The sequence below is a fragment of the Delphinapterus leucas genome, chromosome 19 (assembly GCF_059928025.1).
Source record: "Delphinapterus leucas isolate spDelLeu-1000000601 "Yukka" chromosome 19, BTC_Dleu_Yukka2, whole genome shotgun sequence".
In the NCBI taxonomy this organism is placed as follows: domain Eukaryota; kingdom Metazoa; phylum Chordata; class Mammalia; order Artiodactyla; family Monodontidae; genus Delphinapterus; species Delphinapterus leucas.
In genome coordinates this window covers 51254361-51271401 of record NC_143147.1, presented here as the reverse complement: position 1 = coordinate 51271401, position 17041 = coordinate 51254361, and the positions used below count along the sequence as shown (strand labels likewise).

At 42.6% G+C, this 17041-nt stretch overlaps 1 protein-coding gene and 1 pseudogene across 12 annotated transcripts in view; one reads left to right on the top strand and one right to left on the bottom strand.

The window, feature by feature from the left end:
• The window catches only part of ATP6V0A1 (ATPase H+ transporting V0 subunit a1), an 80143-nt gene that overhangs the window by 11240 nt on the left and 51862 nt on the right, over window positions 1–17041 (bottom strand). For 4 of the 12 annotated variants that reach the window (XM_089901284.1, XM_022557749.2, XM_022557751.2 and 1 more), the window contains 9 exons: window positions 14901–15113; window positions 12299–12449; window positions 11258–11397; window positions 10280–10437; window positions 9751–9841; window positions 7548–7666; window positions 6783–6999; window positions 6089–6196; window positions 779–886 (listed from right to left, as the gene is read on the bottom strand). In XM_089901284.1, the coding sequence (XP_089757410.1) occupies window positions 779–886; window positions 6089–6196; window positions 6783–6999; window positions 7548–7666; window positions 9751–9841; window positions 10280–10437; window positions 11258–11397; window positions 12299–12449; window positions 14901–15113 (1305 nt within the window). Of the gene's footprint in view, window positions 1–778; window positions 887–5085; window positions 5253–6088; window positions 6197–6782; window positions 7000–7547; window positions 7667–9750; window positions 9842–10279; window positions 10438–11257; window positions 11398–12298; window positions 12450–14900; window positions 15114–17041 lie in introns of those variants that run through there. The other 8 variants (XM_022557752.2, XM_089901280.1, XM_089901282.1 and 5 more) reach the window with 6 other exon arrangements.
• On the top strand, window positions 2227–2696 carry LOC111166250 (large ribosomal subunit protein uL15 pseudogene; annotated as a pseudogene).

The following is a 17041-nucleotide window of genomic DNA, read 5'->3' as shown; positions in this document are numbered from 1 at the left end:
TTGATACTTAATTTTTAAAAGGCATCCCAAGCCTTGCAATTTTTTTTTTAAAGTCATACACATAGCAGACGCGGTCAGTCAGACTGCAAAGTCCAGTCCCCTGGGTCCTCAACTCCTTTTCTATTTGTTTTAAAAAGAATATACTGAATAGATGAGGTTCAAAAGTTCAGCTCAGAGGCTTTGTGGTACGAACGGTCAGGCAAGGAGATTGGATTTTAAAAAATCCAATGGTGGTTTAAGGAAAAGTCTAGCTTGGCTAAACTAGACTAAACTTGGCTAAAAAGTAGGCAAGTCACATTTTTAAAAGGCTCAATAAAATGTCTGCAACAAGAGCACATTACTGGAACAGGACTTCTAAAGTCCCAGTGATTAAAGTTCCAACGGGAACCATTCTGGGGAGGGGCAAGGGATGAAGGAGCCGCCGTAAGTGGCCTGGGTTTCTGGTAGTAAGAGCTTGGCGCTGGGGCCGGCTCTGCCTCGGCCCCGAGGGGAGCAGTCAATAACTGAGATCTGCGTGCAGGGTACCGTGGGCCGTTTGGAACTCAGGAAGCCGGACAACAGAACAAAACTGCTGCGGGCTCTGCAGGCAACACCTGGAGTTCAGAGCAGGGACCACTGGAAAAAGCTGTAGTGCCCTAAGAGGTCCAGAAAGCAAGCCGATCCTCAGTATTAGTCTTTTCAGTTTTTCAAGGAGCGGACAGGAGTGAGGCCACTTAGGGACACGAGACTAGGGCTGACCCGAGGTGGGAGGAGAGGAAGCCCGCACCACTGATCTTACCTCCTCTGCGTCCTCTGAATGGGTGGAGAGCTGGTCATGCTGAATAATCTCAGCATCCTCCTCTGTCGGTCCGTTGCCCACCCTGATCCCACCAAAGTTGAGAGTTCCCTACACAGATGAACAGAAAGAGTAGAATTTGCCTGGGCTTTAATGTGACATTCTGTGACGTGGGGAAGGGCGATGGTTAGTACATACAAACCTCAGAAAAGCATATATTCTAACAACAAAAACAAAACCCACTGATCGAACAGCGAAGTAAAACCAAGCCACTGTTCCCATCCCAACCACCACCGCCCAGGCCCAGCCCGAACTACATTTAGCACCTCATCCTGATCAGAGGCAACAGGCAGTTCCTGCCGCACCAAGAGACACCAACCTTGCCTTGGCCAACGCCGACTGAGAGTCCTGCTTGCGTGAAAAGCTTAATACGAACAAAGTCTCCTAACAAGCGCAGCTCTATCTGTAAAGAGTTCAATGGCCTAAGTTTTCCTGGAACTAAAGATTAAACTTTCTAACAGGGAGGAGAGCCAAATGACATGGTGACTGCAACCAAGTCTGTTAAGATTTCAACAGGAGCCCGAGAGCTCCAGCAACCTCTCCCTGAAACACACCGGGTCTCTGCCCAGGAACAAAGGACTTCCCAGGTCACAGAAGAAAAAAAAGCTTAATGTACATTAGCTTGTAGCTAGAGAATACTGACTTAAAACAAAACCAAAACAACCCTGACCCTATCCTTCAATGGAGGATTCTGGAGTGTTAACACAACCCTTCCACAGGCAGGTGGGCGGATGCTGACTGGCTGCTTGCTGCCTCTCACTCCCCAGGCAGTTTTCAGCAGGGTCCCTAGGACCAGGATTTCTAAGTCAACCTGATTTGGAAAAGTTTGGGTTTGCTGAGGCAAAAGGACTCTTTGGGTACGAAAACCAGGCAGAACTGGGGTTAAGTCTGACAGATACCACTTAGTGCTAACCTGCCATAGAGTGAAAAGGAGCTGAAGAGACAGCTCCAAGACCCACTTCATGTGGTTTCTGTCAGGGGAGTCAAACAAGGCAAGAGTTCAAAGACTGCTCTCCTGCAAAATGGCCTCTGAGCAGCAGCACAAAGAATGTGCACGCAGCTTCGGTCAATTGCCCCAGGGTCCCTCCTCGCAGCTTCACCTCTGGTGTGCATCTATGACCACAGCGTACGACCATCAACCCTCAGGGTTTGGGCAGATTCTCTCTCTTCTTCTAGCAGTGGTCAGAGAACCAGTTGCATCAGAACCTTGAAAGTTGCATTTCATTAAGCAGAGATTCTCAGATACCACCCCCAGAAATTGTAAATTTAGTAGGTCTGGGATGGGGCCTAGAAAATCTGTATTTAAAAAAATATTTCCCCAAGTACAAACTGTATGATCATTTCGAGTGTCTATCAAAATGGAAAAGGCATGCACAGCTCTTTGGTCTCGGCCGCCGACATGCCATCCAGAATAAGGAAGACCCGGAAACTTAGGGGCCACGTGAGCCACAGCCACGGCCGCGTCGGCAAACACCGGAAGCACCCGGGAGGCCGCGGTAATGCTGGTGGCATGCATCACCACAGGATCAACTTCGACAAATATCACCCAGGATACTTTGGGAAAGTTGGTATGAGGCATTACCACTTAAAGAGGGACCAGAGCTTCTGCCCAAGTGTCAACCTTGATAAATTGTGGACCTCGGTCAGTGAGCAGACACGGGTAAATGCCGCCAAGAGCAAGACTGGAGCTGCTCCTATCACTGATGTGGTGCCATCAGGCTACTACAAAGTTCTGGGGAAGGGAAAGCTCCCAAAGCAGGCTGTCATCGTGAAGGCCAAATTCTTCAGCAGAAGAGCTGAGGAGAAGATTAAGGGTGTGGGTGGGGCTTGTGTCCTGGTAGCTTGAAGCCACATGGTGGGAGATTCATTAAATGATGACAAGTGAAAAAAAAAAAGAAGAAAAGGCACGCACAAAAAAATGCATGCACCCTTTGAGACAGCAAGTCCACTGCTGGGAACATCTGTGCCTGTGAAGTTTTATCAAGATACAAGGACAAGGACGTTCCCTGTGTTATTTGGAATAGCAAAGAACTGGGAACAACCAACAGAGCCATCAACAAGAGAATGATTACATGATTTAAGCACATCCAACAGAATGTTCTATGGAATGCTAGGCAACTATAAGAGTATCACTACGAAACAATCTCTAAGGACACTAAATTTTAAAAAACCTAATCAAGGGGCAGCAGAGTGCTACAATTTAAAACACAATTGCTAATTTGTGTTTTAAATATATATGTACATACACATATACATATTTCTATCAATAGATGATAGACATATGCTGATATCTGCAGAAAAAAATTTTAAGGCAAACTTCCCCACCTGTTAACAATAGCCTGGAGGAGAAGGTGGGGGAGAAGGGCTGGGGATGGGGAGGCTTTCACAGCCAGTACTATTTGCATCTCTAACAAGTGCACCTATTGCTTTGATTTTAGTCTTTAATGTCAGTAGGGGGTTGTCTGGATCATGGCATCACAGGCAATCTTTATGTTCTCCTCCACTTGTCTGCTCTGTCTTAATGCCCTAAGAAACAAATTTAAAGTTCACCAGGTGATTCTGCTGTGTAGGCAGATCTGGGAGCCACTGAAGCGCCCGGCACCTCCAGGTCATGCAAATGTTACACCTGACAACCCACAAAAGGTGGACTAAAGGTGCAACACAGGTGCACTTTCTGCACCACACTGGTGACAGGAGAGGACTCCAGAGTATCTTGGGATGGATCCCAGGGTCGAGGAGGCAGGCTTTAGGCTTTAAGGCCTAAAGCAGAAAGCCATTTCTGAAGCTTCCCCCAATCAGCAGATGAAGTGAGGGGCAGACAGGTTAAACCTCCCAGCCAGACACGAATAAGTGTCCCTTCAGAACAGAGGGGATGTGAGTTACAGGAAGGGGGATGAGACACACAGCAGCAGAAAGAAAATATTAAATTGTGATACACTGCTTACAGACAACCAAGAGGACAGAGAACAGAACAAAAACAGATCAGTGTTCATGTCCTCAGCCCTTGGGGTCAGGAATCTAGGACCCCCGTGGTAGAATGATCATCCTGATGCCTTCGGGCTGCCCTCCAGAAACAGATGTTTGGCCGCTAAAGAACCAGTGCGCTAAGAAGTCCCTCTGAATGTGCAGGTTTCCAGACCAGGGACTTTTAACTTGGATATTATCATAAAAGACGATGCCAGACTTAAAAGTATCAAGACTGATGCAGCAGAAGCACATCTTAAATAAACTGAGACTAGCAGAAAGAAGAGCACATGGAAAGAACGCCAATATGTGGACAGTGTGTGCTTTAAGGGTTTTTTTTCCTCTCTCATTAGAAAGAAGAGAGTAAGTCCCCATTTGAAAATAATTTTAAGCAGCAACATTTAAGTATCTTCTGATCCAAAATATCAGCCTTTTTAGACTAGTCCTAGAAGGATAATTATAGCAATTTTCTGAGTTAAAATGATCAGGAACACCTAATGAAGGAAACAGTCATCATCTAAATATTTCCTTTATCTAAAGGAGTATGATGCTACTAGAACACAACAGTATATGAGTAATCACTACTGGTGAGATTTAAAAAGTATTATAGATTCATTACCTAGAATAGATTGGGCTAATTTGATATTGGTGCATTATAAGATTTTGGTCAAAAGATGTTTTAAGGACAAATATTGAAATGCTTAACATTCAAAGTGCTGTTACCGAATCACGAGTTAGTGCTGAAAGAAGGAAAGATCAAAACAGAAGATGACTTTGGTTATTACACCAGATGCAGAGTACACACGAGACACATGGCAGGGTGGAGGTCTCAGTGGACAGCTGAGGACATGAGGGCTTCTGAGTCTCTTACAAAAAAGTAGACACATATAATCTTCCACTGGAAAGAGAGCAAGTTATAGCTAAAATGGACCAAATGTCCAAGCATCACTCTGAAGCAGAACTTTGAGGTGCAGGGAAATCAATTCAAGAACCACAGAGATGTTCTCACTCCATGCTGAAGAAACCCATCCAACACCTGGTCACAAAACACAGACATGAGAGTGGATGAGTCTAAGAGCTGCCCTCTTGGATTAAGATGATGGGGCTTGGAGAGGGTACAACAACCGCCCTGCTTCCATAGACAGGACTGTACTTACATGCTGAATGGAAACTTAGTGGACCAATGGTAAAGATGATATCAGAATCTATTCCTAAGAGGCGGAAATCTTTTCTGTCATCCTCTCAATGAGTAACAAGGACATACTTCCCAAGAGCACACATGTCCCATGCTCTCGATGTAATTAAAAAGAATTCTGCTGCACTGTTTGCCACCTCTTTAAACAAGACGTGATGGTTTGTTGGTTTTAATTCACTCACTGTTGCAGCCGCTGCTGCCTCTAGTCCCTGTTGGCTTGGGGTTGGGCAGACTGGGGCCTCCACAGGTTGCCCCTTCCTGGTAGTGAATGGAAGAAAAGAGGAAGGGAGAAGGAAACAAAGGAGGGAGGGAGTGAAAGGGGAGACGAATGAGGGCACATGGAAGGATGAAGATGGTCAGAAAAGGGAGAAGGCAGGTCTTGTAACTCAGCTGCTCTCCAACAGGAGTAACAATCTAACAGCTGCATGAGTCATGCAACACGATCTTTTGGTCTTTACCAGGCAATATAATAAGTAAGCATTATCGCATAGCCAGAAATGGACATCTGGCATCTTAAGTGTGTGTGTGTGTGTGTGTGTGTGTGTGTAATTCAGGTGCACACATACATACATTAAGTAAACACAAGTATGTATGCTGTTTTTTAAAAAGAAAAAAAGTCAATGTGCTTTAAACCAAATCTTTCCCCGCCCCGGATGTTTTGGTTGGTGAAAGTATCACGGTCTCATTTTAAAAGAAAATATATCAGTGTCAGCCCTGTGGTTGCCCAGGCAAACCACATGAGTGGGTTCACCTGTCTGCAGCTCTTGCAGCCTTGCTTGGCTGATGCTGCACTGAGACAGGCCCAGACCTGGATTTTGCTGAGCACAACATGAGCAAAGCGTGAACAGGAGGTAAAAACTTATGACTTGTTCTCACTACCTGGGCTACTCAAAGCTGAATCTGGATGTCTGAGCAGCAATTACATGCTTGGTTTTGGTTTTTTTCATTTCAGCAGGTCTAGTGTTCATGCTGGGATACAACACAAATGCATTTTAAGAGAATACAGGTTATGCACAACTCATTATATCCAATGAGGAATTGCCTTGATCTTAAAAAAAAGTCTAGTAAACTTTCAGCCATAGAAATACACCCACCAAATGCTTCCTCCTCAAATATTGATGGCGAAGGACCAGTGGTTTAAACAGCAGCATCCAAGGGACACACAGCAGCGCAACCACTACCAGGAAACACTGAATTCCTTTCTGCAAAGTAAGGACAAGGCACATCACAGTAATCAAATGTGCAGTTTCCAACTCCGGCACAAATTCCCTCTAAAATAGCACTTTCCTGCCGGCTTCTGAATAAATAACACAATCCAGCTCCTCAAAATAATTAGCAGAAAAAAATAAAAATAAAAATAATTAGCAGATGTTGTGGCAAAGCCCAGGACTGTCCCATAGGATGAGAGTTATAAACTCTACCCTTTCTGCAGACAGAAGTTACAGTTCACCCTCCCCAGGGAGGAGGATGGGCTGAATTTAGATTTGGATGTGTGGGCTGATGGGGATTTTTTTTGTTTTGTTTTTTTGATGTGGACAATTTTTAAAGTCTTTATTGAATTTGTTACAATATTGCTTCTGTTTTATGTTTTGGTTTTTTGGCCGTGAGGCATGTGAGATCTTAGCTCCCCGACCAGGCATCGAACCCACAACCCCCCTGCGCTGGAAGGCAAAGTCTTAACCACTGGACCACCAGGGAAGTCCCTAAGGCTTTTTCAGGGTCACAGAAACATCTGGCTTCCTGACCTAGGAAAACCACCTAAGACAGTCTACCTCTGGGTTGACGCACCTGTCCAGAATACAGCATCGAATTACCAGAGTCCCCATAGGAAAAGAGGAACATGTTTATGAAATGGATCAGAAGACTTGGTGCTTTCTCAGATGTGTGAGCATCATAGGCTGTCCACTTGTAAAAAATAAGGATAACCAAGTAGCCAAACAAAGAGGTCATGAAGATTATTTCCGGAATAAATCCAAAGTAGATATTCAGGGGCTTCTTGAAATAGCTAAAAAGTAAGAGAGAAAAAAATGTTAAAGGTGAACAGACCCAGGGTCACCCCTATACCAAGTATACTAGATTTTCTACCTAATGCTCCCTCAACTCTATGTATATCATTTGAAGAAGCAAAAGCCAGAAGAACTGGAGGCAACAGAAACAAGCAGGATTAACTATGACTACCAAACTTTTGGACCGTGAACAGCTCCGATACCACCCCTACCAATCTCTCATGAGGAAGAGAGAGGAAAATCTAGTACATTCTGAGACCACAGTTCATAAGTTTATGTGAGTTACACATCAAGGGAAAAGAACATAACTCTCATTTTGATGAAAATTACACAAGGTTTTTTTAAAGATCTTGAGTATGACTGTACATTGTTAAGGGACTAACATTAAGCAAGCTTCATTCAAACAAATGAGATTTTTATAAAAGCATTTCTTTAACATAGAATAGTGTTCTGAGTTATTAATCCCTCCTTAGAGGTGTTATGATCTCTTTAGGCAAAAGCACTGTCTGAACTAAGTGCATTCTTATGATGAAACAGAGTGACTCACGTATGGTTGAAAAGGCTCAGGCTGACTCCAAACATCATGTGGATGATACCAAGGATAACAGACATCTTCATCTTAAAGGAGTTGAGGAAGGTCAGTTTATTGGTAGCAATGTTCCAAATCTGTCACAACCCAAGAAAACAAAAAGGCATTACAAAGAGTTCTCAAATGGAAAAATACTCACCTATTCTAAAAAACAGTTGTGTTTTTTTTTAATTACGGAAAATGCTAAACATATACATAAGCAGAGAGAATAACGTAACAAACTCCCATGTGCCTATGGCCCAGCTTCAACGATTATTTACTGACTCCTTGTCAATTGTGTTCATCATATCCCCAGCCCACTCCCCACCTCCATATTATTTTGAGGCAAAGTCCAGATACTATGTCATTTTACCTGTAAATATTTCAGTATGGATCTCTAAAAGGTAAGAACTCATTTTTAAAACATGACCACAATACTGTTATCATACCCCAAAGCATTAACAATGCTTCTGTAATACCCTGGAATCGTTAGTATTCAAATTTCCCCAATTGTATCCATGCTTTTTAAAATAATTCATTTATTCAAAGTGGGGTCCAGACAAGGTCTATAACAATGATTGCTTGATACAGCTTTTAAGTCTCTATAGGTTCTCCCTCCAGCTCTCCTTTTTTATTCATTACAAAAGATTTATTGAGGAAATTGGGACGTTTATCTTGTAGATGCTCCCACAATCTGTATTTTGCTGACTGAAACCCAGTGGTGCTGTCCTTCCATCTATTTTTAAACATTAATTGCCTTATGCTTTGTCACCTAAGGCTTGGATGCCTGTAAAATTTTCCTGACAGTTCTGCCTCCACTTGGCCATCAGATTATGTTTCCTAAATCGTGACTCCGAGGCAGTCATTCCCTGTGCTAAAACCTCCCAGAACCCCTACTGTCATCTCTATGATAAAGTGCAAACTCTGTACCCTGATAAGCCAGATCTTCCACCATCTAGCCCGGCACCTTTTTTTCTGAACTGGCCTCCTCATGAAGAGGTCATCCTCGGTGACCTCTAACCTGACAACTTGTGGCTGGTTCTCTCTGCAGCCCCAGTCTTGCCTGATGTTCTGCAACTCCAACTGCCTGATGGACTTTTATACCCGGGTGTCCCACAGGCACTTTAAACTCAGTATCTACCCTGTAAGCACCAAATGAGATGTCTGCAAAAAAAAAAACTCTGTAACTACAGAACACTACCTAAATGTGAGATAATATTATTATTAGATTCCAAGTTACTTGAAGGCAGGGCCTGTGTGTTAGAATTACATGTTTCCCCCAGCAGGCACTATGCCTTGCAGACAATAGGGATTCAGTAAACATCTGTTAAATGCACATATGAAATCTTATTCAATACCTCCAAGCCTTAGTTTCCTTATCTGTATAATACAGATAGCAGTACTTACCTGATAGAATTGTTTGGGCATAAATCAGACATGCTGAGGGCTCAGTACAGTCTCTGAGCTATAGTAAGCATTTCAGTACCGTTCATTTCTATAATAATTAACTTTGTATCTCCCTACGTCTATGCTTTTGCACACACTTCTCTTCACCTATAACAATTTGAAATATTTTTCAAAGGCCAGATTAATTCCCATTTTTTACAAGAAACTTAATCTTTCTGGTCCATAATGATCTGCTTTTCCTCTGGAATTTTGTAATCCTTACAATCTAACATTTAGGCTTAAATTCCACACACACCCCTGCCCCCGCCTCCCCTGTTTAAGCACATAACACAAAAGACTTGATCACACTTTACTTGCCTAAGTATTTGAAAAAAAATAAAATTCTGGGATAAGTTTTTGTCTAAGTATGTAAAGATAAGAATGGAAATCTAAAATCCATAGAAAAGAGCTATTTTTCTTTGTTAAAACATCTGCTAAAAATAAAAACCAAACTAAGTTAAACAAAAATAAACTGGGAAGGAGTCTTGAAAATCAATCTTCCCAGGGTCAGTATTATTAGCCACATCTAAAATAAGGAGTACAGGAAAAATCACTTGGCTCCCCAAGGCACCTGGATCTCTTGCAGCTTTAAAGTGCTCTGGACAGATACACTGAGGTTTTCTAAAAATATGTTAACTAAAACCCAAATAACTATTTATCTTCATTTTCATTCTCTCACTTCTGGGTTTCAGTTAAAACACTTGGTGTCAGACATATAGAAAAGAAGTGCTCTTACTGGATCGATGCCAAAAGGATATGGTCCACCGAAAACTCCATGGACAGCTGGGTTCAGCTGGAGGACAGGGTTTCCCCGAACCGTCTCTTCCCTACCGTTTTAGGAGAAAAGCTGCATTTATTTTTTATTCAAGAGAGGGAAATTACTGGGGTTCAAAAACTGACCCCCAGAGAAATCATTGATACTATAGCTATTTTGTCTCTTCAATAAAAGGGGAGGGATTAGCATCAGAGAGTGAGACGGGATCAGAGATAACAAAAAGAAAAATTAAACACACATACAAGACCAGATAGAGAAATTGGGGAACCTGCTTTTAACTTACAAAAAGAATCAATGTTCCTTAACAACGCTGAACAAATCACAAAGCACTTCCCAGGCTGCAGCATATATAAGAGGAGACACAACATTCTTTTGGAATAGAGACAGTGTCAACCGCTTCCTAAAGAAGTGTTAGTTTACCACTTGTCTGGAAAACCAGAGCTGAACACGAAAGGAATAAGCTTTGACTTTCAGCTTCTTTGCAACTTACGTCCAATTATATAAAGTAAACATTGGCCGCACACTCCAGGATGACCCGAAGATATTAAGAGACTTGGAAAAGCAATCATTGTAGATGAGGCCCGTGTAGATGGAGAACACACCCATCAGCAGAATAATGTACCGTCCGCTGAACACAGTGCTAAACATCTGGGAGCCAGGAGAGAAAGGTCAATGAAATGTACTCATTAGCTGCAGCTAATGTCACGACAGCGTTATTTAGAATGTACTAGACCCTTCCTCTCACACCACTCTTACCCCATTCTGGGTCAGAGAGCTTGAAGTAAAGACCAAAATACAACGCTAACAAGAAATTTACTTTCACAGCATGTGACCTCTTTAGTGTTAAAATGAAAATAACTTCTCTATTCTCTAAATAGTCTCTATAACTTCTCTATAAATTCATGGATCAAAGATTTCCAGATAATTTTCATAATGAATGCTTGAGAAATTATAAAGTTTCAGACCGACACAGATGTAACTTAAACATTACCTCGTTCTTGAATTAACTAGTGGTCACCAGTGGGGAGAGGCAAGGGGGGAGGGACACGATAGGGGTAGGGGATTAAGAGGTACAAACTATTACGTATAAAATAAATAAGCTACAAGGATATATTGTACAGCACAGGGAATAGAGCCAATATTTTATAATAATTATAAGTGGAGTATAATCTATAAAGTTTTTGAATCACTATTTGTACACCTGAAACTAATATAATATTGCAAATCAACTATATCTCAATAAATAAAAAAATAAAAATATAATAAATACACTTCCATCAATCATTCTAGAGGAAAGACTGAATTATCCTTCTGTCTGTAAAAAATTATTATAAATGTGTTGCCCTATGAAGAGACAATGATAGTAAGCAGCCAAAGATTATACAAGAAAAATATTAGAAATATGTCAAGAAAATAATAAAATTATCTTATGTTTCTGAGTTTCTATCAAAAACAAACAAAACATTACCTCATTCTCATTCTTCTGGGAGAGGATCCGGCTCTCCCTTAACACCATCCATACAGCAAAAAGGGTCATCAAAATGCCGTGGCCGAAGTCCCCAAACATCACAGCAAATAGGAAAGGGAAAGTGATGATGGTATATGGAGCTATAAAGAAACCAAAGAAGGAAAAAGACCCAGTAAAGAAAACCACAGCAATTCCGAACATATCACATCCCTCTCCATCATCTAAGATCAATATAAGGTGACTTATTCCCAAGCTGTTGGTCAGAGGGACTCGCAGGGGTAACTTTCACGGCAGGATGTGCACAGCCTCACAAAGCAGCTCTGGTGGCATCCCAGCTACTGCCAGCATTTTCAACAAAGAACCTCACGGGAAATCAAAGTTTTGTCTCTAGTGTGCACCAGTGTGGTCTGTTCTTTGATTCTTTTCTCTCACCCCTGGGACACTGCTCTTGGGGCAGGCCAGCTTTCCTCCCTTGTATAGTAACCAGCTGAAAAAAGCCACTGGGTGAGTGGGAGAAAGCCCAGAACCTGGAGCAAAGCAGGTCCTGCAGAAGGCTCCCACTGAAAATGAATTCTCAGACTCTGGATTTAATCATTAACTCTCTGAACAGAGGAGAAATCTGCCTTGTGCCTAAAATGGTCAACAACTGCTATATTTTCTCTGTCTAACCTGGAATAGGGAAGCTATTTTAAAATATCAATTACCTTGGAAAAAACTTTTTGCTTAAAGCAGTTCCAGCAAATGGTGTGCAAGAGAAAGCCAGGTGCTGTACAGCCGCGAGGGCAAAGAGAGGAATCCAATCCATGGAGCTCATTCCTATAAAACTCCTATAAAAGCACCTCCTAAAGGGGTGCCACCCAGCGATAAACCTCACTCCCTGCATCCAAACAGGCACCTCCTCACAGGAAATACACAACAGCTGAGGCCTTGACAACATCTTTAGTTTTAAGCCAATTGTGTTCAATTGCATTCAGAGTGAGGCACTGAAAGAAATAACAAAGAATAAAACCTCTAAGAGGGAAAAGATTCAAGCTTTTTTACCTGGATTTATCTCTCGGTAAGTTCCAATTCCATAAGCATCCACTATGTTCTGAAAGCCACATGTGAACTTGTTGGTTTTGTTATAGGTTGGGGGAGTCTGGTTTGTCTGCATCCTGTTCAGGATGGAGGGCACGGTGGAGCCACTGTGTTCCTGGGAAACATAAAGCACATATTTCAGAATCAGGTCACCCTCCTAATTGTGATGGTGGTTACACAGGCATATATATTTATCAAAACTCATCGAACAGTACACATAAAATATGTGTATTTTCTTTTATGTAAATTATATCTCAAGCTTTCTGGTCTTTGGGGAAACTGGAACTAGCTATAAAATTTACAATGAAAGATTTAAATGAAGTCTCAGGAAAACTATCCTCACCGTGAAAAAAAAAAATTCTAAAATATGTAACCAAAGAAAATGCAGTACCTCCTCTGGAGACACCCTTATCTGCCTGTCTACAAGTGTCATTGTTCTCTTCTCCTTCTATGGAGGAAGCAAAGTTATTCTCTGACTTTCTTCCTTCGCCACCTACTCTTAACTCCCTAATCCTTGTAGTCTAGCAGAGCACACTTGGCCAAAGTGGCTGGCTCATCACTGGATCCAAAGGTCTTTTCTCTTATATGCAAGCCCCTGACGCTGGAGAGCTACCTCTTCTGCTTACCAACCATGCCTTTCCTGTCTCTTTGCTGGCTCTTCCTCCCCTGCCTGTAACACTGCAGGGCCCCCAAAGTTCTACTATTATTAGCTCCTTATTTTCTCTCTTGGAGGTCTCACGCCCTTCCAACCTCGTGCAGCCCGTTTCTTTCCTGTTGCCCTTTCTTTTGAGAACCTATCCCATTTTCTGCTTGAGATTTCCATGTGGATTTCTGTCCAACCCCTCAATGTGACTGAAACTGAACTTATCATCTTTCTCCTATCAATAAGTTTCTCTTGCTGAACTTTTACTTCCATCAATGAAACTATTATTCTACCAGCCACCCAGCTTTGATGCCTCAGAAACATTTTTAATTTTTTCTCCTTGTACTTCTCCTGCACATTGCTAAATACCAAATCTACCAACTGATACCTCCTTCAGAGTGTCTCACAAATTCATCATTATTTGCTTTTTACTGCAGCGGTCATTATCACTTACTGCTCTGTGTTTACAATAACCTCCTAACTGAACCCCTACTTGTAGACTCTCTCTACTCCCCAATCCAACCCAGATGCTATCAATGGATTACTCATTTTATTCTATTTATTTATTTATTTGGCCATGCCTCGAAGCATGTGGGATATGGGATCTTAGTTTCCTGACCAGGAATCAAACCCAGCCCCCTGCTGTGGAAGCACAGAGTCCTAACCACTGTACCGCCAGGGAAGTCCCTGGATTACTCTTTTAAAACCGTTTTGATCATGTCCTTTCACTGCTAAATACCTTCCAATGTCTCTCCACTCCCTCTGGGATAAAATATAAACCCACTATACCGGCTGTACCCTTTTTTAAGGGTATTAAAAACCCTTCATGGGACTACCCTGGTGGCGCAGTGGTTAAGAATCCGCCTGCCAATGCAGAGGACACAGGTTTGAGCCCTGGTCCGGGAAGATCCCACATGCCGCAGAGCAACTAAGCCTTTGTGCCACAACTACTGAGCCTGCGCTCTAGAGCCCACTAGCCACAAGTACTGAGCCCATGTGCCACAAGTACTGAAGCCCACGTGCCTAGAGTCCGTGCTCTGCAACAAGAGAAGCCACTGCAATGAGAAGCCCGCGCACCGCCACGAAGAGTAGCCCCCGCTCGCCGCAACTAGCGAAAAGCCCGCACGCAGCAACGAAGACTCGACAGAGCCAAAAAAATAAATGAATAAATAAATAAATTTATTTAAAAAACAAAACAGAAAAAAACCACCTTGACAATTAGGTTCCAGTCTCCCTGACCTAGGTTTGCCTCCTGCTCTTCAGCTCACCCATTACGATTCCTGTTCTGGCCCAACCACACATGGTCACACTGTATTTCCTGCCTTTGTCCATACTGTTTTCTTCTCATTGTTGCCAGTTGACATCTTACCAATTCTTCAAAGCCCTGAGTAAAAGCCACCTTCTTGAAGCTTTTTCTGATCATCCTAGTTGGAAAAGCTAGTGCCTTCCTTCCCTCCACACACGTAAACTACTCTTAGCACAGACTGTGTTGTATGCACATCAGCCTCTTCAAATAAGTCATAGATACTTGAAGGCCTATTTTTTACATCTCTGTACCTCCTGGCCCCTAGATCAGTGCTTTGGATAGGGCAGTAGCTCTAATTAACTACTAAATGGAACTGCGAGGGTTATATTATGGAACTAGTCTAATGGACAGAGAGAGAGTGGATCAGGAAATTGATGTTCTGATTTTGAGCTACCCTGAAGGATCATGGGTATATGACCAAATCATTTAATCTTTTTTTCTACAATTTCTACATTTGAAAAATAAGCATATACGAAATGTATTGTCAGGATACAAGATGAGTATATTAAAGAACTCTGAGACTAAAAATGCCATAAAAGTGTAATTGGTTCATGTTACTATGGATGGGATCCTCTCTTCCTAGCTGTAGGCTGCACTGCTAGCTGTGGGGGACTCACCGTGCCCCTTCTGAGCGCAAACTGGATGGAGTCAAGGTCAGTGACAGGGCACCAGACCTCCGCAATCAGGCACTTCTGGGTCACGTCTATATTGCACAGGTTCAAAGTGTGGTAAATGGCCTTCATCTTCCGCACTTTGATGAACCAGACACGGATGTTCTTAGCAGCTGCCTGCAGAACCCTCTGGCGGTGATCCTCCGTTTGATTCAGAACCTTTTGGGAGAGAAAGGAGCAGACAGGGATCCTTCTAACACCAGTCTTAGATTTCAGGATATGAAGGCAAAGAGGCGCAGTTTTCTGAACAGGGCAGGTGGGGATCTGGGCTTTTTCTTCCTCTGGCTAGAATTTTCCCTTTTTTTTTTTTTTGGCCAAATTATAAGAAATTAGAGTTCCAATGACTAACATTCATATTCATTTAGTTTCAAGCTGAAGAGAAACCTGAGGAAATGGTTTTTAGCTTTTCTCTCTAAATTTAATCTTACCACAAAATCCACAGCAGAACAATGTAGGTCACTGGCTTTTATCTGGCTCACTAAAGAGCAATGACTTTCCATGTGGAGCCTGTAACTCAGAGTCAAAGTCAGCATCACAGGCCCAGGAGCTGACCAAGATGTCAAATCCCTACTTAAGAACAGCAAGCTGCAGCACACCCTGAACATAAGCCAGCCTCAGGGGCTGGAGGGACAGAGGCACTGCTGAACACCAGCATCTGCCTCTGCCAAGAGAGGCTGCCTGCCAGGAGGACGAGACACCACGGCCTTTAGAGGGGATTTACACCGCCACATACCACGGTCAGCATGGAACAGATAAGGCTTGATTCTTCTGTCAGGCTTCCTTTCCCCCCAGGAAGGCCGATCCTTTGGAAACCAGTACAGAGTTCCCTCGGAGGAATCACATTGCCAAGAATAGAGTGGGAGGAAGGGCCAGGAACACTTTACATTCTACTACCTTGTTTATCACCAAATATTTAAGATTTCTATAGCAGAAGAGGGGCTAAGCCAAAATTGGGCAAGCACCCCACCATTCACACTTGCGCATGAGAATCTACCTTAAATCTCCACATTTGTTTGAAGAGGAAAAAACTATACATTAATCATTTTAGCTCAAGTCTCCATCATAGCTAGCTTTTCAAGTCAGTTTGGGAAAAAAGTCGTCACTGCTCCCTGAGAAACTGTCTTGGGCAGTAGAAAGTAACTTCCATGAGAGGTTTTTTTTTTTTTAAAAAAAAAAAAAGCCATGGCATGCTAGGGAAACTCTTGTATCACTTGAGAATAAAGGAACAAAGCTACTTTCTTTCCTGGTTGTTGACAATTTCACAATTACTATTTAAACTTCTGGAAGGATGCTAAATAAACTTGCAAGCAATGTTCTATTTGCTTTTCTCTTTCCCCACCAGCCCACGCCCACACATCTCACCCCTTGGTATTCAATCCCCTTTAAAATTTTACTTCACACAGTTTGGTGTTTTAAAAATCAGATTCTAGTCATTTATAATGACTATTGCACACGCTCTTCAAAATCTACCACAAGCCTACCTCATAAGGAGGGGGTAGAACAGTCCTAGAACCCAGAATGTACTAGCATGGCTTATCACCCACCAGCAGTTCTAAAAAAACTCTCCCCTTGGTTAAACAGGTAAGTGTATCTGAAAGGAGCTGGCAACAGGTCAAGTCGGTGGGTCATGTACAAAGGGGGTTGGAGGGAAAGATGAGAAACGATGCTGAAATGGGAGTTACAACGCATCTCTGACAATTTGCCACTGCTGGAAAGAACTGCCTTTGGGATTAAGTATGCTTATTAATGTTTCAAGGGGGCAATCATCACATCCTTTCAATAGGGAACAAAGCTCCAACTGGGCACCCTTTTCCTTCCATGTGTGCATAAATCACGACTCCCTACTTAGAACCCCGTGACAACCATGGTGTGTGCAAACCACACACACTGCAATTTGGTAAATGTTTCTTCTTGGGTACAAGAGTTACACCAGGACTCACTGGCTAGACTCTGTGGTTCAGATTCAAGGTGACCAGAAGGATACACACCAAGCTGTTAAGAGTGGCTGCTCTGGAGACAGTGTGTGTGAGGCAGAATTGACTTGATGTGTACTTCTATGTTATTTGATTTTTTTTCCTAACTAAGCA